Below are 27,326 nucleotides of genomic sequence, written 5' to 3'. Positions count from 1 at the left end.
TTGATGCCATTGTCATAAATTGCATTCACACGAAGTCAGTGGAAACCTGGAAATACAAGATGACAGGTGGGCAAAGTGTGAACAGGCTAGAAGAAAACCACATGCAATCCGCAGGGGTCTCAGACCCTTGGACCTTCACGTATGACTAGCCGGCCGAGTTTTCTGAGTTGCCAGATTGATGGTATATGTGCAGCTGGATGAAGCATGGCAAGAAAGCCAATGTTTTGGCGGAGGCCACCAGATGGTTAGTCGGTGAAGGTTCGCCGAAGAAGGTAAGCTCTAAGAGAGATAGTCAAGTTGCTGTGAGGATTTGAATGATGACTATGATGAACGGACCGCACATGATAAAGAGAATGGATGTTGTACAAGTTTGGGTGTAAGAAGTAGAGCTTTCTACAAGACGACGTGCAATTCCACTTTCGAGGCTTGTCGAATCATCGCAAGCTTCACTGAGCTGGTTGAGTCGCAAGACATCCTTGTAGAATTTGAGATCAATGGCTCAGTTTGTGCTATATTGTGTAAATCATCTTTCAGTCTGATGTCTTCTTCTCCCTTCTAATTTCTCAATATTGAAATGTTGTGACTTACTCATACTTGAGGTGGCGCTGAGCGTTGGAGTCTGGTGGTCTAAAGACAAGGGCTGAAGCTCTATGCTGCCCGCAAGACTGATGTCATCTTCATGACTGACGTTTTCTGTTGTTCTTTCAGCTTCTGGCACTGGTATGCCAGGGCCATGAGTGGCCACTGTTATATTATTACTAAAACTGCTTGGGAAATGTAATTAACGGGGTTGGCTTACGGGACTGATAGATGAGAGGGCTAGTTTTCGACGCACTGTCCCTTTGATTGGGGCCTGTGTCACAAGACAAAGGGTTAGAACAGTGAATGACGATATCTGAGGTACACTTGGGCCAGCGCTTACCCACAAATAGAGACTTAAAGAATAACTCAAATAGTTATAGGAAGTAACGGAGATAATAAAAGAGCAAGAGAGATGACCTGCCCAAAAGTCCAATCATTTTCCTTCGGCCTACCATAGTCACCAAGCTCCTTGAGCGATTTTATGTTCAGGGTTCCCAAATGGCGGACAATACGACGGAAAAGAGCTAGAGAAGTTCTGCATTAGCATTTTGCATCTCTATTAGCAGCCAACCGAGTCATACCTCAGCGAATACAGATGTATAGAGGTGCAAAAACACTCTTAACTTGCAGTAAATGGATGCCTGAAAAGATAGAAGCACCATTCCAAGGAGCAATAATCCTCCAGGTTTTTTATAGCTAAGCCATTGTTCCCACTTCTAATCAAAGCTTTATACCCTCGATCCAGTGTAATGAAGGCGTTGTGATATTATTTAATTAAGGCCTTTGAAAACCTTTGCAACTCGAACGAAATAGCTATATACTAAAAGAAAAAGAGATAAGATCATTGATACGAATGCGTTGGATGACGTCCTCATAGACATCTTGAAAAAGCACGCAGCAAGCGATTTATAAAGAACGCCCACTTCGCTATGACCGACATATCTGTTCTGGAGCCACAAATACCTCGTTTCGTTTAGTTTGTCATATCGTCGGAAATGTTAAGCTGAAAGACCGGCATGCCTGAAGTATTCCAGTTCTTAGGGCCAATTGTGCCGTTTTCTGATAAAGCTACATCAATGGTGTCCCCCAAAAGCAATGGGTAACATCGAGGTCCGTTAAGCTGAAAGTCATCGCAGTTCTCAGGGTACATCCCCTGCCCCAGATCAATGAGTCGGGCGAATTTAATCTGGTCGCCAAGGAACGCGGAGTGACCAGTCGGTATGAAGGCCACAAAAAGAAGAACAAGAAGGATAAACATTAGCGTAAGGCGCCATAGGCGTCCTGCTGGGTGTTTCGCAAGGTGACTTCGTAAAAGTGTAAGAGCCGATAGATAGGTTACTCTTGAAACCCAAGCTAGAGATATAACAATTTTCCAATGATAGACACTCAAGCCCGGACCGTGCCTTAGCGATCAGTACCCATTGACGAACATGGATATACCAGTGATCAACTGTGCGTCTGCAAGAGAGAGTATACACTTCGAGTACGTTAGAAATAGCAATAGTGAGTTAGAAAAAATTCCAGTCAGGGGCCAACCTTATGGAATATGTTTTCACCTGAGTTTCCCTTGAGGTTTTCGCGTATCCGCAAATATCTCGTGTATTTAGCTAACAGCGCATCAAGCGGATTTGGAGTGTAAAGGGTTGTTGAACTGTTCTGTTTACTTGTGTTCCAGAAAGGGTCCGCGTGCGGATCAAAGGCAAAGATGTAGTAAGCAACGAGAATCAGGATGGTCAAGCATGCACTGGTAACGAACCCAATGACAACCCGAGAGAGTCGATAGAGATTAATTGTTTATTTTTTACTAGCGAGACTGGGAAGTAATTTACGCCTAGCCCTGACATGTCTCCGTACAGTTCAAGCGGACCTGGAATCTGACGGCAGTCGGCCTCTGAAAAGTCCATTGCGATCGTCTGGCTGCAGCTGATCGACTAATGAAAAGAATTTGACGAATCCTAGTGTTCAAGCATGCAAAAGACTCGAGAAACCCGGGACGTCAAGTCAGGACTTTAATCAGGCTGTGGTTGTCTTACCAGGTTCTTGGCAGCGCAGAGCAAGTACGCCTAAGGTCTCAAAAGCCGATATGAGGGGGGCTAGGCAGCTGACTTGCGTCAAATTCTAGCCACTCAGACAGAGTAACATGGCCATCAGGGAAATAAGTGGGTGCAAACACGAGAGCTGATTCCACGCAATCCCGTTCCACGGAGGAGCCATTCACGCGCCCTTGAAAGGCCAAGATCGATTCTGGGGTTTCACACCAACTTGGTGTCCAGAGAAACCCTAGAGTGAGGAGGCATTTTGTCATGCGTGGTGCGTTGGGCAAATGTTGCCTCTATCCTTATATGAGTGTTTGGTAGGTTGATAATTGCTGAAACAATGAAGCACTTCATACAGGACGATGGTAGGTGACCAGAAAGCCTCGTTGCAACATTGAAGTATCGATAACATGGAAGCGAATGAACAGTGCTAGTAAATGCACTTTTTTCAAAACAACAATAGATCACATTGTTTTCAGGGGCTCTCCAAGTGCATATCTGGCAGGTGGCAAGGTACAGCAGACTATTGAAGATGTCATTTTTCTATTGCCTGGAAGTTTAGGAAACATTGGCCTAGCGATTCATCTGGCCACAAGAATCATCAAGAAATCTATCAAAGACTTGAACAATGCGACAGCGATGTTGATGACTAAGTCTTAGAACGACAAGGTCTTCGTGTCAAATCTCAAGACCTAGATTGAAAGATGCAGGTACACCTAGAGGGGATAGTCTTGAACAGGCCGCTACGGTGTATCGCTGCATACCATCTCCGGCGCAGTCACGGTGCGTTGTGCGCGACAACAAGGACCACATGGAAGGCAGACAAGTTCTAGAATTTCGCAGCAGTGATTTGCAATCGCAGACTTTCATGGTTGTTGTTCATTGATTGCTTTTCCATGAAGAAGAGGTGTGAGCTAGCATAACGTTATGCCTGCCTGTTGCGAACGTAATCATCAAAGCCGTGGGGCTTATCTGTGAGGTTGCTTAGGAATCAAGCGATCAGCTGTCCATACAATAGCTATCTGCCAGACTTTGACATCACCGCCACGGATAAATTGTACGGAGAAGCTTTGTCGAGTATATATATACTATAGATAGAGTTGCATTGTACGTGATTTCGACTCTAACTATTCATTTTTGCGATAAGAATACTCACTTCAGACGGTGTTTCGACTTTCACCATGGCTCCATCAATCCCTAGTTCCATCAAGCAGTGGAATGTTGTTGGTCAAGAAGGCTTCCAATCCCTCGAGTTCTCAGAACGAGAATTGCCCGAAATAGGGGATAGTCAGGTTTTGGTGAAGTGTCAGTCCATCCATTTATCTGCCGAAAGGACCCTAGGCTAACGATGTGCGAATAATCAAGTGCAAGGGGCCACCTTGAATGTAAGTGTTTCACCGCAAAGGATGCCACTGGACTAAAGCCCTATTCAGTTCCGCGATATCATCATCCCACACGGCAAATATCCTTGGGACGTCAAGTCCAACGTTGTGCCGGGGTCCGACGGCGCCGGCACGGTCTTAGCCATTGGGAAGGACGTTACTCGGTTCAAGCCGGGCGACAAGGTCATTACCGTACTCAGCCAGGTATACCTTGGCGGGCCTGTGACCGACGTAATTACCAAAAGTGGGTTAGGCGCAAGCATCGATGGTACTTTCCGCACTACTGGCGTCTTCAGCGAGCAAGGACTTGTAGCAATGCCCGAAACATTGACATTCATCGAAGGCGCTTCATTAAGTTGTGCCGGGGTGACTGCGTGGAACGCCTTATTCGGATTGCCCGGAAAGCAAGTCTCGGCAGGCCAGTGGGTTCTTACTCAGGGTACCGGTGGAGTGAGCATCTTTGCCATTCAGTTTGCCAAGGCAGTCGGGGCGAGGGTCATCGCGACCACAAGCTCTGACAAGAAGGCTAAGATTCTCGAGGAGCTGGCTGTCGACTATATCATAAACTACCGCGAGACAACCGACTGGGGACTGCAAGCAAAGAAATTGACTGGAGGGATTGGTGTTGATCTTGTTGTTGAAGTTGCAGGTCCAGCGACTTTAAGCCAGAGCCTCGCCAGCGTGAGACTTGATGGCACCATCGTCACCACTGGCTTTGCTGGTGGCGAGGCAAAGGGACAGGAGATGCCAACGTTCTTGGATTCTTGGCTTAGCCTTGTCACAGTTCGGGGGGTTTGGGCTGGTAGCCGGATGCAGATGGAGGATATGTGCAGAGCCATTGAGGCCAATCCGGGCAAGCTACGTCCCGTCATTGACCCCAAAGTTTTCAAGTTGGAGCAGCTTAAGGATGCATATGAGTATTTAGAGTCGGCAAAACATCAGGGCAAGGTTGGGATTGTAATTGATTGACAAGCCGTCGGCAGCTCCGAATGAAGTCGACTTTTCGGCAGCTTGCGTTGAATGAGCCGTAGACCCGATAGACTGATAATGTGCTCAAATGCATTGGGACCTGTAGAGGCATTTCAAACCTAAGACGGCATAGCGGCTTGTAGACTTTGTTGGCCGCATCTAGCAGATTGTGGTTGTCCTGAGCTCATACACCCTTCACTTCTCAAGACTACTCAATTGTCCCTAAAACCGAAGAGATACCCATATTGTTTACTGAATGCTCTTTGGTGATTAGTTATATGCAATATTTCCAGCTCCGATATTTGAGCGTCTGTCGAGTCATGGTTAACTTACATCATACTCTGACCAACGGAGCTCGGGGTTCACTACTAGAGATGGAACTTGGTCTAAGCTTCTGATTGCTAGTCTGAGCTTCTCGAACAGAGATTCCCCGCAAGGTATAAAGTCTGTTATATAGCAGTTGTCAAGCAACCGGAGACTGTCTTATTACACTGTTTTCAATAAGAGGAAAGTTCATGCGGATCCCGTGCTCATGACTTAAAACTTTAAACTCAATTTTGGCCGCCTTGATCTTGATCGCTTGCATCAATCTGAAGCGATCCTGCTTCACAATTTTCAAGCTCCTATACCTGCAGTGTGACGTTAGATCTGTCAACATCACGACTTAATTTCCAGTAGCAGCGACAATCTGAAGTCCAGACCAACCCTAAATTCTAGGTCCCTTAACAAAAGCGCCATACAATGATCGAGGCTGCACGTTATTAATAATGCTTAGCTTAGCTACGAAGAGATGGGACTGGCTTTCGCGGCTTGTACACCAGCCAGAAAACCAGATCTTTTAACTTCCCGAGGAAACGAAACGGATGGAGCATAGTCCAAACGAAGAAACCATGTCCGGACGAAGCTGAGGTGATGCGCGTGTCCGGGTGCGAAGCCAATGCTCTTTCTAACCAATCAGTGGCGAAAGATGCCGGACGTCGAACGACCCGAACCCTTTCAAGCACCATGTGTATCGAACTCTCACAGTTCAGCGCAAACTTCTTTGGACGATGGCTTGTGTCATACCAGACATGGATTTGTTGGATGCCATGATTACAATGTCGAGACAATATCCAAAAGGCGTTCGATGAAGAAAGTTCGGCACTCTCGGATCATAGCGAGTGTCATGTTGATTATGGATTTATGGAAATGCGTGCGTGTAAAGGAGAGACCCTGCATCTCCAGATTCGTCAGTTTGGCTAGCGCAGATGCGCCCCTGAGCCAAAGAGATGAGTCGGTGGAGACGAACAGAAGCAGGGGTGTGTTGCGATGGGCAGAAGCTGTCAATTCCTCCGCAAATCAGCTTCGAGTGCAACACCAGTCAGGGACCGAAAACTTACTCTTGCTTGACATGAAACGGTGTCGTTGGAAGGCCATCAGCCTTAACCCCACACGATATTTCTCTTTGAAGAGCTAAATTTCAACTCATGCAGCAGCGCCACCAAAACCTTCCCATACAATGTTGGACGATTAAGGGAAATAAAAAATAAAAATAATAATAACCGCCTGTCAATTCCGGATCGATCTTGCGTAATGTGGGCAATATCCACTCACTCACGATTGCTAGGCCATGCCAACTGCTCCCAAAGAGTCTTGTTCACCCGTTCGGACGGAGGAGGGTCTCCAAAGGTCCTCCAATCATTGAAGCCAAACTCTCCGCATGTTACATTACCGCGTGTTGGATCTGAAAGATATATAATACTTTCCCTTGGCACCCGACTTGGCGTTTGTTCCCCAGTCAGTTTCCGATTCTCAATACCGCTTACTGCTCCATTTGATTCACCAACGTCACTCTTTTTTCTGCTTCTCTTCCCCACGCCAAGATGGCCAAGTTTTTTGCCCCTGCTGCTGCGGCTCTGCTGCCCGCCGTTCTGGTAGCGGCGGCTCCTACCGCCTCCAACGCCGTAAGACGGTCCCTCAATGGCCCCATTGGATCTCTCGAGAATGGCTTTTGAACTAACCCACATTGTGCTCTAGACTGGTGGTTGCACAGTCACCCAATACGCCCAAATCGCCAACGCAGTCAAGACCTGTACCGACATCACACTCTCTAACATTGCTGCGCCTCCGAACGGCTCCATCGATCTCCAAAAGCTCCAGAAGGGAGCCACCGTTACATTTGACGGAACGACTGCGCGTCCCCAAGACCTAGAATGAATTTTGAGACTGTACTGACTCGTTGCGCAGACCTTTGCCACTACCGCCGATAATGACTTCAACCCCATCATCATCTCCGGAACTGACATTACTGTCACCGGCGCCCCTGGGCATGTGATTGAGGGCAATGGCGCTGCGTACTGGGATGGCTTGGGATCTAACGGCGGCGGCGCCAAGTAAGCAGGCCCTTCCCAACCAATCAAAATACTTGATGTGATCGTAATTGACCTCCAAACAAGGCCTGACCACTTTTTCGTTGTCAAGAAGACCATCAACGCGAAAATTACCAACCTGAACATCAAGAGCTGGCCCGTCCATTGCTTTTCCATGACCGGCAACCAGGGCCTCACTGTCAGTGGCCTCGTGCTGGACAACTCTGCTGGTGACGAGCCCAATGCCAGAAGCGGTAGCAAGGCCGCCGCGCACAACAGTGATGGCTTCGATATTTCTTCCAGCGATAACGTCCTGCTGGAAAACATCAAGGTTCATAACCAGGACGACTGTGTCGCCGTCACCAGCGGATCCAACGTCGTAGTTAACAACCTCTACTGCTACGGAGGTCACGGCCTGAGCATTGGTTCCATCGGCGGCAAGAGCAACAACACCGTCGACGGCGTCACTTTCTCCAATTCCCAGATCGTCAAGAGCTCCAATGGCTGCCGCATCAAGTCCAACTCTGGTACCACTGGCGAGGTCAACAACGTCACCTACAAGAACATTACCCTTACCGACATCGATACGTACGGCATTGACATCCAGCAGGACTACCTTAACGGAGGCCCGACTGGTGTTCCCACCAACGGTGTCAAGATCTCTGGCATTCATTTCGTCGATGTAACTGGTACTGCCACTAGCGATGCCTACAACTACTACATTCTTTGCGGTGAAGGCAGCTGCTCTGATATCACCTTTGAGGACACCAGGATCACCGGAGGCGGCAAGGGAGGCAGCTGTAACTTCCCCGCCAGTGGATGCCCTGCATAAGCGCATCTTGATCCTTTTTCTTCTTCCTCCGTAAATATTGCATGTCTAGCATAGCGCACGACGTAAAAGGAGTACTTCTTTGGTCGGAAGACGCATATATACAAAGACCACCTAGCCAAGTAAATGACTTCATGAACAGGATCAATTTTCCACACATTCTACGTTTGTTGTTGATGGCTTACCCTACCATGGTCTGACTCCCGGTAAAGCCAGCCGCCTCGGGTGTACGCTGGCTCAGAACCGGACTAACGGCTTGGTAATCCTTTCTAGCGTCTTTTTGCCAGTTATGACAAGCGGATCCTCCGGAAATGCAACGACCCTTCCAACTTCAACTTGGTATTCTCATACCGTTGTCAACGCTGAACATGAAAATTTAAGATGCTCGTGTCCCAATATTCTCTGGCTGAACAAAATATCACTTTCTGACAAGTTTGCCAGTTTGGTTTGTGTCCCCATCATCTGTTTTGATCGGCTCCGGGAGTGCTGTTCCATCGCCCTTAGTTTCTGAGGCCAGGCAAGTTCTCACCGCCACGATTACCAGTTCCTGACTTTGTCCCTAGTTGCCACGAGGAGGCTTGAGAGCATTCATCTGCTTCCAATTCTTAATAGTTTGAGCAGCATACTATGTTCGCAATCTTAGTGCGACGAACCACTAGTCGGGAGTTATTTGTACTCAAATAGATGGCATCTCAGTCCATATATTTCGTTCCAGTGTTTCTCTGGGCAAAAGCTGTACCGCTTGCGCCAGATACCTAGCGGTTTTTTTGGTCGTTATACGTGGTTTACCTAGCAGCTGGCTGCTGGGGAAGAGGTTCACCAAAGCCGTCTACTTGAGGTATTGACATCAAGTCAGGTAATACATCTTTCTCAAGAGCAGGAATCAGAAACACAATCCCTTCCTCATTCGCAATCCATCTATCCGTTTGAATTGCTTCAATTGTATTGTGGAAAGAAAACAGATGCATTTCAATTCTTAGAAGAGGTAAATGTACAACCGCAGCCTACCGACGCCCATCTTCCCACGACATTCGCTCACTCGCGCAGTCATCCCGAGCCTTTCCACGATGTTTGTTGAACCTTGTGGAAATCCTGATAACATGCTCCAAGTGTTTATACGACATCCTCTCTTCTTTGAATCGGGCCAGTTGTCTGGCCATCGTAATGGCATTGCGGATCTGATGGCCGTTCATCTCCTCCTCGGCTAGTTCGGCAAGGTGGCGTTCAAGATTGTCGATATCGATGCCTCTCGCTCCTTCGAATTTTCGTTTGTTTTGCTTAGTAGTCGACTGGGCTTCGTCGTCATTCCGCTCTGGAAGGTCCAATTGGTTGAAAAAGTTGGCCCAGATCCTGCGGCGTTGCGACTTGCTGAGGGGCTCGTAATGAATGGGCAGCTGGATGCGTGACGTGAAGGTTTCGTCGAAGGCGTCTACTCGGTTCGTGGTCATAATCAGTATGCCCTCGTAGTTTTCGAGTGCACGCAAGAAAACAGAAACCAAAACATTCCGTCCCGGGTCAGCAAGAGTTCGTTGCTCGAGGAAAACATCGGCCTCGTCGAGCAAAACCACGCAGCGCCAAAGCTTTCCTAGATAAAAGATCGCCTCGAGGTACCGCTGCATCTCCTGGGGATCATAGCCAATTTCGCAGCATTTAACATGGAGCAGCGGTTTCTTTACCTTCTCCGCGACGCTTTCGGCTGTATGGGTTTTGCCGGTTCCTGGGCTACCATGCAGCAGGATAGTGAGCCTGTTACCACTACCTTGAATGATATCCGTGCTCTCCTTGGGTTCAATGCTGTCGGTAACGAGAGCACGAATAAGCTCTTTTTTTTCCTCGTCTATCACTAATCGGTCGAATGCCTGCCTGTTCCAAGACATGCTTTGCACCATATCCAGCTCAACGTTTTCTAAGTGGAACGTCAGTATAATGCTGTCACTATCAGGGCTGTGGCTGAATCACTCACGCCACTTATTCTTTTGCAGACTGTATCCCATAAGAGTACGGGGGAAAACCAAGATTTCCGGAGCTTGCGGAGCAGCATCACATTCCATGACCGATTCATCCAATTCTTTTCGGTCACGAGCATGAGACAGCCGGTACACCTCCTTGTACTTGGGAGAGTCGGAGTTTTGTTGCTCGTAGGTGCCAAAATCAATCATATACCTTTCTCCTTGCTGTTTGACGTCAGAAGTGCATCAGCCTGAAAGGAAACATGTGCGTTTCACCTTCAAAATATCATTTCCTTCTCCGTAAAGCGAAAAGAAGGCCCTGTGGCGACATTCCCACGCCATCTTTCCACGGCGAATGAGCTTTGTACGAATCTCGTTGCTTGAAAAGCGTAGAGGTACGACCGCCAGCTCTGTCATATTGACGTTTTTATGGTTGCTGAAATCAATATCCAGGTACAGGTTCGAGCTCTGGCGGTAGAAACGACCATCGAAGGCATAAGACCATGCTCTGAGACACCATTTAGAAACGTTTCTGCTGGTTAAATCTTCTTCGCTGATGGGCATTTCAGCAATATGGCCTTGTATTGCGGTACCAAGCTTCGATACCACAACCTCTCCAGGAAGAAAGAACAAAGGCATTGTTTGACACGAGACGAAGCCACTTGTGAAAAGGCCCTCAGCTTCGGTGTAGAACTCGTTGTAGTTCTTGTCAATCCACCCCGTAAGCAGGCGCAGTTGCTTCCTGTGGGGCTCGGACAGCCCATCAAAGCAGTCCGCGGACCGATAACAGTACCAGAACAGGAACGGAGACTTGATGGGTTCCTTGGATATCCACTGTGGGAAGCGTTCTCTGAAACTAGGCTGAGTGTTGAGGAATGCCTCCACTGCGGTGATCATTTGCTCGGAAAGCAGCTGGATGGTTTCGGTGACTGGAATAGGAGGAGGCAACGCGATATTTTCGGTTTCGGCCCGTTGCGCCGCTTGCAACTGGCTTGCATGATCGTAGTATTTGCATATGACAAAATCCAAGCAGGGCCTTTGGCGAAGATACTCGGCTTCATCGGCGACTAGTAAGTTTCCTCTGAGGCGGATGCTGCCAGATTTGTGGGTGGTCCATGAAGGTCCCAGAAGATAGGTTGCTTCCTCGCCTTCGATTCTGTGGAAAACATGCCATCTCGTAGACTCAAGGGTCTCTGTCATGAAGTCATTCTTACTGGCAATGTGAAGGCTTCCAGATGATTCCGCACTGGCATGGGTGCCCTCTAGGTCGTCCGGATTCTGTCTCGCCAACCACAATCTCCTTGCATTTTGTGACTGGATAAGAGCCCTCTGGTTCTGATACTCCAGGAGTTCCCTGGGACTGAGACCCATCTTGACTTGGTTGTCGAATTGCTGCAGTTCAGGTGTCTTCCTCGTGCAAGCTAGCAAAAGTTTGGTTGCAGCGCATTAAAGTGCGGAGAAAATGGTCAAGCGGTTTTGATTTGATAGGTCCTTTGGTCTTTCGCTTGTTTGCAGCTCTCCGTATTCGTCTCCGTAAGTATTACCTTTATCGTGGCCCTCGTGCTAAGATGCTGGTTTACGGAGATTTCCGCGCTCTCCTGATGCTGCTCTCAACCTCTCGACATCCTCAGTTGCCACTATATTGTTGCACTTGACAATAAAGACGACACTCAGTCGTCTTTACTGTCAACTGTATTCTGGATATCGGCCGTATTCCCTGGTTTCAGGTGCCTCGTTAAAATCAGAGATCCAGTATTCTCTTTTCCGTAACTTCTCCAGCGGCTTGATCTAAGGTAGGTTGATTAGCTGTGTAACCCGTCTGTTATCAAGCCAAGGGATAGGTCGGTTGTACCTGTGGCCACCCCAAGGTATTCCGAATGATATGCTTGTGATCGAAAGGGGGTTTGAAGCGCGAAAGCACCGCTCCGATACAGCAGCTAGAATAAACGGAATGTTAATGATGTAAAAGAGGTGGTAAGGTGTAGTTTGTAGAATCAGGCTGAGCCTGTGCGGGGACAAGAAAAAGTTGCTGGTGCAAGGGCGCCTAAGGCCTCGATGGCTGCAGGAAACTGAGGATAAGCGAACGCTGGATTGCATATCGGGATGGATTTCGTCCGCCATTCCGGCCAAGACTGTCCCTTATTGGTGAATTGATGATGCCGGGTTCGCAACTGTTGGTCGTGTTGAACGACCAGCACTGAATGGCAATGTGGCGTTGCAGGGGTCGGCGGCTACACCGTTGCGGCGGCCGTTGCGCAAACCTCGAAAGCCCTTGCCCCGATTCCGGTTCTATTGTTTCTTCTGGGATATTCTCTCAAAACCTGCCACTAACGGGTCAGTCGATCACACCAGTACGCACTTACATCTCCGGTGTCTGGTTGTATTAGCTGGCACCGTAAAGAACTATTCCATCACCATGCATTGTGGAAGCCATGTCACCCGCGGCTTCAGTCTAAACTCGCAGCAGCCTCGTAACAGAAGAAAAGACAGAACTAGTTGTAAGCTCATTCTATTTACTCATGGTCACATTGGATTCCCGTTCCAGATCGAAAAGATTAGCTGGCTCCTTTGGGAACATGCTGTTAATCCCCCAATCAACGAGAAGCGAGACTATACCCTGTCTCTGTCATACTGTCGTTTCGATACCGCTACGTCGAATCAAAGATGTTTGGAAAAAATTTAGGAGTTTCTGCTGTCGAAGTTCTATACCATTGTAGAACTCGTGTTTGTATTTTTGAAGGGTGTCATATGCCACCTGGCAACTGCGGCTATCGCTTTGTTGCTGTGAGCCAGGAGCCAACGAAGCACAAGAAACTGAAAGCTCGTTTCCACAAATACATGAACATGATGTCTCACAACTGCGTCAGAACATGTTTTTACATAGAGGCAGGCCGCTTGCAGGTTTGTCACTTGGAGACCTTGCATCGAGTGTGGGGACTGATCTGTGGCTGCTTTATCCTGAGCCGAGAGTGAGCAAAGGTGAGCAGAGGGTGAGCCTAGATTGATACCCTGGGCCCAGCCCTTTGCAGAAGCGGTATGAACACAATATATCATTTGAGTGGCATGCGAGAAAGGTCTCTAGAAACTGTTGAACCTCGGAGGGAATAGCTGTACAGCGTGTACATAGCTGAGGCAGATATCGAGGAAACAGGCGGTAACCTGCACATTGGATGAACCCAAATTTTGGAGCTGTGCCAGTAGGCCAGACTAATTGATTTTAGATATCGTTGCTGTTCTGTGCTTCCCAATGACACCTGCGTCTAATCAAAGATTGCTTGTCATTATGTGATGACGGCCAAGCTTGTATTCCGGCGGTTTGGCGATGCGTGATGTGCAAGCCAACCAATTGCCAACAAGTACGGCCTGGGACGGATGCGCGGTGGGGTTGCAATAAAGTCGCGTCCAGTCGCGTCCAGTCGTCCAAGTGAGGTTTTGATCAAGCTTTTCCATGGTTAAGATCTCACGGTTGAGCAGGCGCTGATTGTGGTGCGGACGCAGCGCTTTGGGCCGACGTACCATCCACAACCAGTCGTGATTGTCAACCATGTGGATCAGATCAACCTCCACATTGACACAGGTGAGTGCGCAAGAGAGAGCTGGGCTCGTCGAGTTTTTATTCGTCGCCTGGCTCAGAGCAGGCAGCAGACACACCACGCACGCATCGATAAGCCCACAGAACAGACTTGGCAGTCATCGGTGAGACAGCAAGCAGACAGCAAGCATGATACTCATTCATCCAATGGAAATTTGAACTGATGGTCCAACCAGCAAGAAGCAGCACAGCTCTGCACTGTGCTGATTATTGGAGGACCCATTCCGTAGCCTGCTGTGCATGTGACCCCTCGGCGTATCTTGACCCCGCGACGAAATGCGGGCTGCCTGCAACAACATCTTTCGCTACCATCGCTGGGACGAGCAAAACACATACAGTCTCTCCCTGTTATCTGGAACAAATGGCGTCGGTCGGCTGGGCCCTTCTCTTGGCTGGAACAGGAGCTGCCCTCTATCTTTGGCTCCACAGCACCACATACTCTCATTCAACGGCGCCGCAAGCGAAGTACTCGGAACGAAAACCGGGCGTCCAGCTTTGTCACGTTAACGCATCTGGCGACGGTGAAGACGAGACGGAGACTGACATCGATATCATTGCTGTTCATGGTCTGGACACGAACTCACCGGAGACCTGGGAAGATAAAAGGCCAGGCACGCCTACAGTGAATTGGCTAGCTGACAAGACCATGCTTCCACAAGAAGTCTCCCGCGCTCGCATCTTCACTTGTGACTGGCCCGCCGACCTGTTTCGCAACTCGAACGTGGAGGAGAACTCAATGGACGAACTTGCTCGACTCTTGCTTGAGGGCATCCTTGGACGACCACAGGCAACGATTAAGCAACCAAAAAGCCGACGAATTCTCTTCATCGCCTCGTGTCTCGGAGGTATCATCCTGATGAAGGCACTTGACATGGCTTATGACAAATATCTCCCCATTCAGGAAGCTACTCGTGGCGTTATCTTCCTTGCTACGCCATTTAGTGGCACTTCGTTCGAAAAGGTGGCAGGGTGGACTGAACCGGGTCTGAGGACTTGGGCGTCACTTCGAGGACAAAAAATAACTCGGTTACTTGATTGGGTGAACGGGGGCAAATGTGATCTTGATGAGCTCGTGCGTCGCTTCACTACACTTTATCAAAGGAAGGACTATAAAGTATACACCTTCTACGAAAAGGGTTTTACGGATCTATCTCGCAAAGTCCCATTTCTATGCTTCTTATTTCCTTCTGAAAAGACGCAGGTAAGACCTTTGCCTCCTCATCATCACATCTATAGTAACTTCTGTGCTAATGCTTGTTAGCTGGTCAATAAGAGGTCTGCGACTCTATCCACCGTGCAACATCCAATCCCTCTTGAGCGAAATCACGTAAGGATGAATAAGTTCCGCGGGCCTAAGCACTCAGATGCAGACTACAAGTTGGTAGTGGGCCAGATTCAGCATTGCCTTGACGAGATACGGAGAGGAACACCGCTTGAGAGAGCAAACGCCTGGATACACAGCAATCACTATAACGAGCAGAAGCTTAAGATTGAGCGGCTCTCGGGGTGCCCTTTAAACATGGATCAATGTTATATTAACCTTGCGCTTGTGGAACTGCAACGAGCAGACGGCTCGAAGCGCAGCTCTGAAGAGACAGCGCTACGGTTTTCACATTTCTCCCTATCTGATCGGTTGAAGGTTGAAACTCCGCACGAGGACGTCCAGGTAGAGCTACTGAAGCTCTTCGAACCACGCAAACTACACGACGGCAACACGAAAGAGCCAAGAAGAATACTCATTCGAGGCCGTGCTGGAGTGGGAAAAAGTACCCTATGCAAGAAAATTGTCCACAACTACATCCACGAAAGCATGTGGCGAGAAAAGTTTACACGCATGCTTTGGGTGCAGCTACGAAGACTGAAGGCATGGTCTGGGCCATACAATCTGGGTGAGATGTTGCGTCACATCTACTTAGAGCAATGCCAAGACAGCGCCTCTCTTTCTACAGAGTTATGGAGAGATATAAAGGATGATGCATCCTGTCAGACCCTCTTTGTCCTCGACGGTCTGGATGAAGTGTCTGAGCTTTTGGACCCGGATCATAACGCCTTCGGGTTCCTTGTGGGACTACTGAACAGGCCTAACATCATCCTCACAACTCGGCCTCATACCACGCTTCCCTCCAATTTCAAGACGCCGGACCTAGAACTAGACACATATGGGTTCCACCCAGATGAAGTACAGAAATATCTCGAAGCTGTCATTCCTGAAGATGCTGAGCAAATCCAGTCGTTCCTTCAGAAAAACCGGCTTTTGCAGAGCCTTGTTCGGATTCCGATCCAGCTAGATGCGCTCTGCCTCACGTGGGACAAAAATCTCAATGCCAAGCCTATCCCGACAACGACGACCGCCGTCTACCAAGCCATTGTGGAGCGTCTATGGAAGAAGGACATAAAGAGGCTGAAGAAGGATTTCGTACACACCGAAGCCCTCTCTTCATCTGAGGTCGAGGACCAAGCTGGGGACTCAGTGAAAATCCTTGAGTGCATGGCCTTCAGTGGTTTACACAGCAGTATTGTTGATTTTGAGTCAGCGCACCGTGACGCTCTATATAAGCATTCTAAGCCTTTGCAAATAGAGCTACCGCTCAATGAGATGTTCGGTCGTCTGTCGTTCCTACGGACATCAGACCCCTCAGCAGACCTAGAAACCCGAATTTATCATTTTATACACCTAACCTTCCAAGAGTTCTTTGCCGCAAAGTACTTCGTACGGCAGTGGAAAGAAAACCAAAATCTCCAATACCTCGGCTTAAATCGTCGGAAAATCGAACGTCATGAGATCTCTATTGAGTCTTTTCTTCAACAATACAAGTATACCGCACGTTACGACATCTTCTGGCGCTTTGTTGCCGGACTGTTGGATGACAAAGGGAAAGACGAGTCAACTCGCTTTTTCAAGGCAATTGAGGGAAGGCCGCTTGACCTTCTAGGGCCTACACACCAGCGGCTGGTCATGCATTGCTTGAGCGAGGCGGTTTCCTTGCCAGACGGGATTCGGGCGAATAGAGAAAAGCGACTGCAAGACTGGGTTCTATTCGAAATCGACATCACAAAATCATCGACGTTCACGAGAGAATCAGAACTTCCAGACAGAGTTCTACAAGATGCTTTGGGTGCTTCTCGAAACAAATCCGCCATTTTGCACAGCCTGAGATACTATAGGAGATATATGTCAGAGACGACCATGACTGGCCTTGTAGAACTCTTCAAGGACAAGGACAGCGATGTACGATATTCTGCCGCTTCAGCTCTAGGTAACCAGTCGACCCTTCCAGAGACGGTCATGACTGCCCTTACAGAACTCTTCAAGGACAAGGACAGCGATGTACGAAGGTCTGCTTTTAAAGCTCTAGGCAAGCAGTTGACCCTTCCAGAGTCAACTATGACTACTCTTATGGAACTCTTTAAGGACAAGGACAACAATGTACGATGGTCTGCCGCTGAAGCTCTAGGCAACCAGTCAACCCTTCCAGAGATGGCCATGACTGCCCTTACAGAACTCTTTAAGGACAAGGACAGCTATGTACGAAGGTCTGCTGCTAAAGCTCTAGGCAACCATTCGAACCTTTCAGAGTTAACTATAACTGCTCTTATAGAACTCTTTAAGGACAAGGACAGCGATGTACGATGGTCGGCCGCTAAAGCTCTAGGCAAGCAGACCCTTCCAGAGACAACCATGACTGCTCTTATAGAACTTTTCAAGAACAAGGATAGCAATGTGCGATGGTCTGCCGCTGAAGCTCTAGGCAACCAGTCAACCCTTCCAGAGACGGCCATGACTGCCCTTACAGAACTCTTTAAGGACAAGGACAGCTATGTACGAAGGTCTGCTGCTAAAGCTCTAGAAAAGCAGACCCTTCCAGAGATAACCATGACTGCCCTTGTGGAACTCTTCAAGGACAAGGACAGCTATGTGCGAAGGTCTGCCGTTAAAGCTCTAGGCAACCAGTCGACCCTTCCAGAGTTAACTGTAACTGCCCTTACAGAACTCTTCAAGGACAAGGACAGAGATGTACGATATTCTGCCGCTTCAGCTCTAGGCAACCAGTCGACCCTTCAAGAGACAGCTATAACTGCCCTTACAGAACTCTTCAAGGACAAGGACAGCGATGTACGATATTCTGCCGCTTTAGCTCTAGGTAACCAGTCGACCCTCCAAGAGACAGCTATAACTGCCCTTACAGAACTCTTTAAGGATGAGGACGGCTATGTACGAAGGTCTGCTGTTGAAGCTCTAGAAAAGCAGACCCTTCCAGAGACGACTATGACTACCCTTGTGGAACTCTTCAAGCACAAGGGCAGCAATGTGCGAAGGTCTGCCGTTAAAGCTCTAGGCAACCAGTCGACCCTTCCAGAGTTAACTGTAACTGCCCTTACAGAACTCTTCAAGGACAAGGACAGCGATGTACGATGGTCTGCCGCTAAAGCTCTAGGCAAGCAGACCCTTCCAGAGACAACCATGACTGCCCTTGTGGAACTCTTCAAGGACAAGGACAGCTATGTGCGAATGTCTGCTGCTAAAGCTCTAGAAAAGCAGACCCTTTCAGAGATAACCATGACTGCCCTTGTGGAACTCTTCAAGGACAAGGACAGCTATGTGCGAAGGTCTGCCGTTAAAGCTCTAGGCAACCAGTCGACCCTTCCAGAGTTAACTGTAACTGCCCTTACAGAACTCTTCAAGGACAAGGACAGCGATGTACGATGGTCTGCCGCTAAAGCTCTAGGCAAGCAGACCCTTCCAGAGACAACCATGACTGCCCTTACAGAGCTGTTCAAGGACGAGAATAGCGACGTACAAAGGTCTGCCGTTGAAGCTCTAGAAAAGCAGACCCTTCCAGAGACAACCATGACTGCCCTTGTAGAACTCTTCAGGGACAAGGACAGAGATGTACGATGGTCTGCCGCTGAAGCTCTAGGCAAGCAGACCCTTTCAGAGACGACCATGACTGCCCTTGTGGAACTCTTCAAGGACAAGGACAGAGATGTAAGATGGTCTGCCACTAAAGCTCTAGGCAAGCAGACCCTTCCAGAGAAGACCATGACTGCCCTTGTAGAACTCTTCAGGGACAAGGATAGTGACGTACGATCTTCCGCCGCTGAAGCTCTAGGCATCCAATCTAATTTGATGGACAAGGTCCTGGACGCCTTAGGCCTAATAATCCGGTCCGAATCACAAGGCGATACCCAAGCTTCTGAATTTCGCTATCCTCAACACATTGAACCTCTTTATGAGAGTTTTCTGCGGCGCAGTTTCCGGGAACAATTCAGTTTGTCCATTAACGACAGTCTTTGCGTCGTTAACCAACCGTCTGGACTCCGAACGGCTGGTCTAAAAAATAGCATTCAGGTGCAGACTGCAGTTCATAATGGACGATGTGACTTGAGAAATATTGATAGCTACAACCTATGGGACACTTGTGAGGGAGAAGATGCTTGATAATTACTCTAAATTCAATTACAATAGTCTCCTACCTTATGTAGTTAAAGTGATAATCCAAGTACACAGGTTTTAATTTGCCATACTTTTGTAAAGTAAATTACAGGACGCTGTGCACTTTTCTAACCTATTCTTTCTTATTCAAAGCAGTAGCAGCAGAGACGTAAGACAGGGGGCTCAGATTAGTTGCGATCAAGAAAGCGCCAAAGTCGTAGTCAATGTTTCTGCTAGTATTAGTAATAGAAATACCTCTCAGGGACTGCAAAGTACAAGAATACTGCAACGTGGTGATGCTTAAGGCCTCAGCAGCTAGAGCCCGTAGTATCTCATTGCGTGCTAACTAGCTGCACCTCTGCTAAGAGCGGGATGGTAGCAACTAAGAAGTGATTGACTCAGCCCATCCACCAATAGTTCCGAGATACTTCCCCTGGCCTCTATTTACTACAGTATTTGGGTGTGCCGGAGGTACCAATAATCTCTATAGATACACAGAGCTACGTTGTAATCCAAACAGCCCTACCAGGTCTGCCGCCGGCGTGCCAAAGTGAGGTTATTCCCAGCTAATTATCTCGGCCAGAGCCTTCCTTGACTTCAGAGCCCTCGTACTACTACAGAAGACGCAAGGCTTAGGCAATGAGGCCGCAATCGACCCTTAGAATAGCTAAGCCGCAGCACCCCTACCGGCCATACGGGACCAGCCCTTTACAGTGTGAGCTGGTTTCTCAATTATGGAAGTCACAAAAAGCCTATGTTAGCTACTTAGGTGACAGTTACTCTAAACTTATACGCCTAATCTCTCCCTGATTTGCTTCTCATCTTCATCGCTAATAGACAAAAGGAATTTGTGTAATGGAGAAGATTTTCTGCTGAGAGAGCAGCCCTTCTTCTCCTTTAACACAATTTTCTCGAAAGCCTTGATATTTGACTCTTTCCTGCCCTTCAAAGCCTCAAGAAAATTCCCGTGCGCTACATCTTGCAATGACTCTCTGATGGCATTTCTAACGTCACGGATATCCTCTTTAATATGCATGAATGAATCCAATGCGCACACTATTTCGGATTGAGAGCCAAATGGGTCGAAACTCCCAACTGATTTTGGACCTGAGCGATAAAGCTTGGCGATGGAAGTACTTTTTCCTACGGTCCAATTATCCATAATCATGCCTGCAAGGTTGAAAAGATAGTTGCGCGACCGGTTTGACACAGCTTGTATGATGATCAGCCTCGAGGATATATTGATGATCGACTTATAACCAAGTACTTACTTTGACGGGTTTGGAATAAGCAGAATCCATCAAATTGGTTGAATAACGCCTTGGAGCAGGTGTTCTTAATGGCAAGGTCCCATTTGATGATTTGTGACTGCGTACCCACAAATACGGATCCATCACGTTTTCTCATGGCTGTCTTGTACACGAGCGAGAGTACGAAAAAGTGACAGTTCTTTTCCCACAATGTATAAGTCTCAACTTGACTGATGATAAATTTCGCCAACTTCTCGATTTGTTGCACGCTGAACTGTGTTTGCCCAACGTTGTAGGCTACTAAAGCCAGTCGTCTATTTTTCTTGCCGTTGGGCCCGTGGAATGTATGCGTGTCCACTTCTCGTCGGATTGCTGCAAGGTCCTTTTCAACTTCATCCAGGCTGAAAGAGTCGATCTTTAAGCGCGGGTTTTCCTTGTTAGAGAGATGGAAGAAATGTCCTTGCGAATAAAATGACCAGTGTTTTGTGGAAGTTGGGAAGCCATAGTGAGGTACTGTAACGAGATATATATCATGGAAGGTATCTGACGACGTGTCGTACTCAGGTAGGGATCGATGAAACTGGATCGAATAGGGTAATAGCGCCAGTTCTGCCGAGTTGGGCCAGGCTACTGGAAGAATTTTCAATCGATCTAGAGATTTCAATAGTATCATAATCCATGGACGATGGATAGGAGGGGATCCTAGATCGTCAAGTGAGTCCAGGTAGCCGTCAAGGTCGTCTTCGACCAGTTGTATGTTTGGGGGTACCGAGCAGATCCGAGTCATTTTGCTGACTTGAATGTAGTTTTCATGGGCCTAATGCAAGGATTGTATCATAGTGACGGCACGCGTATATTGATGATATATTTAGGCATATGGTGAATGGCGATGTGTTCGGAAATGTGCAGACCTAAGCTCTCCATGCATGAGAGGGTACCTACCTAGATCTAGCTGACAGCTGGCCGCTAGACAGCCCCTCTTTTGGCAGCCGGCAACTGGCTGCTGGCTGCCCTACGTTAATTCAGCTCCTGTTCGTGCGTTCGTAGATTCTCTCCGTTTCGCGCTATCCCTGCATCCAATGTTCCTTTCTAACCCTTTTGTTTTGGAATAGCCGTAAGAGGCATCGGATATAGGCGAACAACATGATGTGTCCAATCACTTAGACACAGGACCTCGGCCCCAGCCAGTAGAGTTTTAGCACAATGCTATCCATCGAAGTCAGAGTAAGCAGTCCGTAGCTCAGGCCGAGATGCAGCTTCACCAACTTGGCGCTGCCCAAATACAGCCTGACAGGTTACCGACCCTTGATCCTATCCAACCTCCTCCTACTGTACTGTAGTGTGCTCACCCAATTGCTGATGAACATGTAGCAAAATACGGCCATTACCAGACCTGCAGCGGCCAGAGGTCCCAAGATAGAGAAGATCGTGAAGCCGTACGAGGCCGACTGGAAGGCTTGGGAGCCCTGGAGAACCTCTGTCGCGAGGCCAACTTACATCGCCGTCAACACTACAGCGATATAGACGGTTAAGCTGGCCAGCCAGGTAAAGTTGTCCTGGAAGAAGGAGCCGTACTGGTTCCAGCGAGACTTGTAGCCGCGGAGCGGGGTCTTCCAGAAGAAGTAGATCTTGTTAAGCCGGCTAAGGCGGAGCTCCCCGTAGTAAAACCTGGGGTCAATCCAGGGATTAATAGGCAAGGTCCCCAGAAATTCCCGCATAGCAGTCCGCCACGCCAACCACTATACCTCTCCAGGAATAAGGTATATCGCCTTAGCAATATAAAAGTCGCTCTTATGTGCTATAAGGGCCGCATACAAGAAGAGGAAGCCAAGAGCGCGTTCCCGCCGGCTACCACAGCTACATAAGTCTACATTAGAGACAAGCACTATATAACAACAAAAGAATCTTTCCCAGAAGCGTGGCTCTAGGAGAAAGCGCAAAAGAGGCTTAATGAAGATACATCCTGTCGTCCACACAAAGTGCAGGTCCAGCTTCTCGGTGATTGTAATCTCGCAGTTGAGCAGGCGCTGCTGGTGGAGCGGACAGGGTAGCATGGGCCGACCTACCATCCACAACCAGTCGTGGATTTCAGTCAGTCGGTGGAGGTCGACCTCCTCATCAATCCAGTCGTGGATATCGGTCAGCCGGTGCATGTCAGCCTCAACATCAGCGCGATCGCAGATGGGAGAAAGAGCAGGCGCTATCAAATCATCCTCCGTCGTCCGCCTGGATGCAGGCAAAAGAGACGTGAGATCTTTCTCACCGCCTTGTGATGCTTGAGTCCCTTGCGCGATGTCGCTTTCTAATAGTTGCTGGGTGAAGGGAGGCCACTTTCAAGCTTAATTAATATGTACGGATTCCCAGACGAAAGCCTGACAGAGAGCATACTTGATTTGGTTGCGAAGCCATCGCGAGTGAAGTTGGAACACTGTGTTGCCCGTGACTGGACGGCCTGCGACCGATGCCAGCTCGTTTTATACTCCAGCCGTCATGATATACATGATACACATGCATCTCACAGCTTGACAATAAGACACTGATGTGATGAGCAGCCAATCTCTTGCGCAACGAGCCATCACAAGCAGGCATCAAGTGGGCCCGATACGTGTTCCCCTCTGTATGCTTGCCCGCACCTCTTATCGCCAGTATGTAGCCATCACAGCGGCTAGCAGGTTGTGCCTCATTGGTTTGTCTCTGTAACTGCCAAGCTCGAACCCTTAACATATTTCTTCCAAAGTGGCCGGTAACCCCTTATGGGCACTAGAGGGGTGCTGACCGAAAGTGCAGGCGGCCCGCATACGCGCTTATCATCTTGCCCAATCATCTCCAGAGTCGCTGAACAACTATGCCTACGCAGACGCTCGTGATATGCCCCCAAGTACCTACACTCCATCCCTGGCGCATGGGCAAAGATGCAGCCGATCACACCAAACAAATCAGGTGTTGATAGCAGCCCGGTCAACTAAAGCCACATAAGGACGCAGGCACCTCGTCACAGGAGACTTCTTTTCAAACCTCGTCTCAACCACAACAGAGTATATCGAGTATCACACCTGCCATGTACTATCGTAGCAACACCAGAGGACTATTATATGCCTCATCAAAATGGTAAACATTCAGTCCCATCATTAGCGGCCGTTTTCTAAGGTGTCTAGAACCCAAGAAATCGACAGGCCCTGGAGGTGGTCTACGAGAGCAAGACCGGCGCCCGCGTTTTCGTCTCACGACTGCGCTAGAAATATCCATGCGTAGAGGCAGGCCACTTGCATGTTTGTCACTTCAAGAACTTCTGGGTTGTTATGTCATTGCAGGTAGGTAGCTAACCAGCAAAAGTCCGGGACACTATGGATTACAGGTCGTCAACGAAGAAAGAAAACATACTAAGTGCGGTTAGCAAACCCCACCAAAGACTAACAACCCAACTGTCTCTCGGAACTTGTGCTTGACAGCAGTACACCACAGACCAGACACCTAAAAACGCAAAAACTGAAAGGGACGAGACTCGAACTCGCGCGGGTTGCCCCACCAGGAAACAGATGTTAAGCTGACCTTAACCTGGCGCCATAACCAACTCGGCCACCCTTCCGTAACGTGATCCTCGGATGTGGTCCTCGGAATCGGTTGGATGCTGCAGAATGACGGGGAAGATTTTGATATCCTCGGCAGCCGCGTGGCGTGGGCGTGGGCGAGGGCGAGCTTTAGGGCTATGGGGTCGCAGAGGTGGGAAGAGATCCACCGGCGTTGATGAGTGGGTTTCTATGCGGAACCGAGTGCATGGAGACGGCGGTCTTTCGCAAACAATCACCGTCCAAGTTGCCTTCCAAGGCAAAGTCCAAAACCAGGCTTTTGGCTGCTCAGAGATGGTTGCAGCCGGACCTACTGCCGTGTAAAGTTCCTGTTATGATCCTACACCCGAGAGTACTCCACCGCCCACCAAACTCGGCCAGCAGGAACCATGGAACGCATGCCCAGCTATTAAAGTTTCTTGACTCGATGCATGCCTTTGTTTATGAACGTCTCCCTAAGGGGCTCTCCCGAAGAAACGTCGGGCAAACGCCGTGGCTAAGACAGCCATGCACCAGGCACGACGACGACGAACCCACCAAGCCCGAACCGGCCGGCGGCCGCAAAAGGGTGGCCGCCAACGGAACGACGACGACGACGACGACGGGCGAGGCCTTGGGGTTCTTGACCCCTTCACGGCCATAGGGTTGAACGGTGCATGTGCATATGCCTCCCCCAGGGCGAAGGAGAACGTCATTCCGCTACCAAGATACAGTTGCCGCAGACACCCCGGGAAAAGAAGATTGACTATTTGCTATTTAGAATCCATCGACGGGCAGCCCACACCGAAACGTCAATGATCACCGCCGGGGGGGGGGGGGGGAGACACCCGCACTGCCACACAAAAAAAGAACATCTCATTCCCCGAAGCGAGAGAAGCCAAGTTGCTTGTTTAATCAGCCTTCATTTACCCTTATTCGCGTCTGGGTCCGGTCGAGCACATCGGATGAACATGCGGGATGAGGACGCAAGGAAAGAAAGAAAGAAAAAAGATGATAGGATCGATCGAGGGCGCACAAGAACCAAGAACCAAAGAACCCCAACGACGCGCGTTCCCCACCCTCTCGAGGTACTGACCTACCCCTTCTGTCCCGAGAGCCTAGAACCCAAGGCCATGCCAAGTTTTCTCTTCCGTGCCCGCTCGCAGGGCCGCTGGGCGGCTTTCCTGTGCCGGGCCTAGCTCCAGGTACCGCCAACCCATGATTCGCCGCGTACCTGGACGTTTGTTGACAGTGTTTTATTTTTTTCCCTTTTGGCTCAGGCGAGACATGCTGTACGTAATCGCGCGTGCTTCTCGTGTACGATTCGCCTTCAGACCACCGCGCCGTCTGTCTCTCTCTCGCCCCATCGCCTTCCAGAGGCTGCGTGTACTCCGTGCCGGCTCGCACAAATGCTAGGCGTGCCGTGATGTGCCGAAGTCACGCGGACTTGCACCGGCGCGAACGCTGAACCAAATCGCCCATCCCACCCCCGAGATCACGAAATTCAGGCTCTAAATTTAGCTCGCCACTGCGCCTGGAAATGTGGTACCCGTGCTCCCCCTCCCTCCCGGCCGCCCGACGAGGAACTCCCCTGGGCGAGGCAGGAATACGAACCAAAGAGAGACGAGGAGCCGCTCCATGGTCCAGACCTCGTACTGCCTAGTGCGGCCTCCTTTGGGTGGTGTGATCAGCACCGACTCATTTCCGACCCTCTGGGGGGTGGATTGGGAGGGCGGCCTGGGGGCTTGGGCTTGGCGTGGCTTGCCCCATTGGAACGCAAAACAAGGTCATGGACGCGGCCCGCGAGTCCTCACCGAGTCAGGCTTGGAGGAAACAGGGCATCGCAAATCAAAGAATGACGCCGTGGGCTCGGTGTGAGAGCCCCAGGCGGTCACAACGCGAGTGAGTGCAACACCAACATTAGACATCTGTCCATCGTTTTGAAATGAGTGTATGGATTAATCACATTTTCTTCTGCTTCAGTCTATCCTTGATCTATCCGTGATTATGATACCGAAAGAAAAAAATACACATGTCCACTGTGAGAATCAAAGACACCTTGCCAATGCGCTAGAATTTTACCCAAAGCACGCACTCCCGTAAATCTTTCTCTCTTAGTAGAGGAGAGCGAAAGCGCCGACAACGGCGGCCAGGGCACCGGTGGTGAGGGCCTGGACGCTCGAGGCACCAGAGCCAGCAACCGTGGAAGGCGTGCTGCTGGACGCGGAACCGGAAGAGCCGGAGCCAGAGCCAGAGCTAGAGCCGGAGCCAGTAGCGGTGGGGGAGCCAGTGGAGACGGTCGCGTTGGCACCGCTGCCAGAGCTGCTGCCAGAGCCGCTGCCAGAGCCGCCGCTGGAGCTGGAGCCGGAGCTGGAGCTGGGCTTGGCGGTGGCGGTGCCGCTGGCCGAGGAGGACGCGGTGCTGGTGGGAGTGTCAAAGGTGGTAGGGCAGGTGAGGTTGAACAGGGGGGTGGTGGACAGGTCCTGGGTAATGGCGAACTTCATCTCGTTGTCGGGGTTGGAGTCGCGGAGGTTGTACCAGAAGGTGGGGACCTTGTTGAACAGCTTGCGGCAACCGACCTCGTCCCAGTACTTCTTGGCGTTGGCCTTGCTGGGGACGGCCTCGTCCCAAGTCTCGCCAGTAACGGGCCAGCCGGTCTCGGTGACCCAGACGGGCTTGCCGCCGGCGGTGGCGATGGTGGCCTCGTAGGCCTTGTCGAAGAGGGCGCCGGCGTTCTTGATGTCGTTGCCCTTGTCGTTCTCGTAGTAGGGGTACTCGTCAACACCGACCCAGTCAACGGCATCGAGGACGGGCTTGTTAGTGCTGTTTCCCCAGACATCCCAGGTGTCAACGTGGCCGATGGAGACCTTGGACAGAGGGGTGTCCTTGAAGGCGGTCTTGAAGTCGTTGATGAAGCCAACGAGGGTCTTGGGGTCGGCACCGACACCCGACTTGTTCTTGACGCCAGTGACGGAGTTGCGGTAGAGGTCCTCGGAGCCGATGGAGGCGCCGATGATGAGGTCGGTCAGCTTGGTGCCGTACTTGGTGACGGCCGTCTTCAGGGCGTTGATCTCCTTGTCGATGTTGTCGGTGCCCGAGGTCCAGACGCCGAGCAGGATGTACGTCTTGGTCTCGATGGCGGCCTCGAAGGCCTCGATGGGGTCTTGGGTGGAGTAGGCCTGGATGTTGGTGTAGAGGCGGACGGCGTTGAAGTCGCCGGGGGCACCCACGAGGTTCTGGGCCGTCTTGAACTCGGCCTCGAAGTCGGCCTTGAACTTGGCGGAGCGGTCGGCCTTGGTGGCACCCGAGTTGAAGCCCAACCAGTTCTCGGCCTCGGCGGTGGCAGCGAGCGCCGTAAGGGCGGCGATGGAGAGAGAAGCCTTCATCTTGACGGTGGATTAAATGTGCTT

General features: G+C 49.9%; 6 protein-coding genes and 1 non-coding gene across 7 annotated transcripts; 3 read left to right on the top strand and 4 right to left on the bottom strand.

The window, feature by feature from the left end:
- Window positions 1–3,799: 3,799 nt before the first annotated feature.
- ColSpa_09978 (zinc-type alcohol dehydrogenase-like protein) lies at window positions 3,800–4,969 on the top strand (the record flags this gene model as incomplete). Its single annotated transcript, XM_049276190.1, has 3 exons — window positions 3,800–3,923; window positions 3,990–4,003; window positions 4,052–4,969. 3 exons carry the CDS (start codon window positions 3,800–3,802, stop codon window positions 4,967–4,969), a joined length of 1,056 nt encoding a protein of 351 aa, XP_049132147.1.
- A 1,862-nt stretch (window positions 4,970–6,831) lies between these two features.
- On the top strand, window positions 6,832–8,149 carry ColSpa_09977 (putative enoyl reductase; the record flags this gene model as incomplete). The annotated part of the gene is made up of 4 exons (XM_049276189.1): window positions 6,832–6,912; window positions 6,986–7,120; window positions 7,196–7,341; window positions 7,405–8,149. The coding sequence occupies 4 exons, from the start codon at window positions 6,832–6,834 to the stop codon at window positions 8,147–8,149; spliced, it is 1,107 nt and encodes a 368-aa protein (XP_049132146.1).
- Window positions 8,150–9,150: 1,001 nt separating this feature from the next.
- Window positions 9,151–11,466, bottom strand: ColSpa_09976 (putative 26S proteasome regulatory subunit MTBMA_c13930; the record flags this gene model as incomplete). Its single annotated transcript, XM_049276188.1, has 3 exons — window positions 9,151–10,052; window positions 10,110–10,320; window positions 10,372–11,466. 3 exons carry the CDS (start codon window positions 11,464–11,466, stop codon window positions 9,151–9,153), a joined length of 2,208 nt encoding a protein of 735 aa, XP_049132145.1.
- A 5,408-nt stretch (window positions 11,467–16,874) lies between these two features.
- ColSpa_09975 (HEAT repeat-containing taxis protein) lies at window positions 16,875–18,798 on the top strand (the record flags this gene model as incomplete). The annotated part of the gene is made up of 2 exons (XM_049276187.1): window positions 16,875–18,674; window positions 18,745–18,798. 2 exons carry the CDS (start codon window positions 16,875–16,877, stop codon window positions 18,796–18,798), a joined length of 1,854 nt encoding a protein of 617 aa, XP_049132144.1.
- A 2,957-nt stretch (window positions 18,799–21,755) lies between these two features.
- Window positions 21,756–22,089, bottom strand: ColSpa_09974 (uncharacterized protein; the record flags this gene model as incomplete). Its single annotated transcript, XM_049276186.1, has 2 exons — window positions 21,756–21,837; window positions 21,869–22,089. 2 exons carry the CDS (start codon window positions 22,087–22,089, stop codon window positions 21,756–21,758), a joined length of 303 nt encoding a protein of 100 aa, XP_049132143.1.
- A 1,769-nt stretch (window positions 22,090–23,858) lies between these two features.
- On the bottom strand, window positions 23,859–23,957 carry ColSpa_tRNA_267. Its single transcript is given in 2 exon segments — window positions 23,859–23,902; window positions 23,920–23,957. It is a non-coding gene; the product is annotated as a tRNA-Leu (tRNA).
- A 2,029-nt stretch (window positions 23,958–25,986) lies between these two features.
- ColSpa_09973 (putative glucan endo-1,6-beta-glucosidase B) lies at window positions 25,987–27,302 on the bottom strand (the record flags this gene model as incomplete). Its single annotated transcript, XM_049276185.1, has 2 exons — window positions 25,987–26,029; window positions 26,395–27,302. 2 exons carry the CDS (start codon window positions 27,300–27,302, stop codon window positions 25,987–25,989), a joined length of 951 nt encoding a protein of 316 aa, XP_049132142.1.
- Between the last annotated feature and the right edge of the window lie 24 nt (window positions 27,303–27,326).

This window comes from Colletotrichum spaethianum, assembly GCF_022836535.1.
Source record: "Colletotrichum spaethianum MAFF 239500 DNA, contig32, whole genome shotgun sequence".
NCBI lineage: Eukaryota > Fungi > Ascomycota > Sordariomycetes > Glomerellales > Glomerellaceae > Colletotrichum > Colletotrichum spaethianum.
The sequence above is the reverse complement of the archived record's forward strand: the minus strand, read 5'-3'. Positions and strand labels throughout refer to the sequence as shown.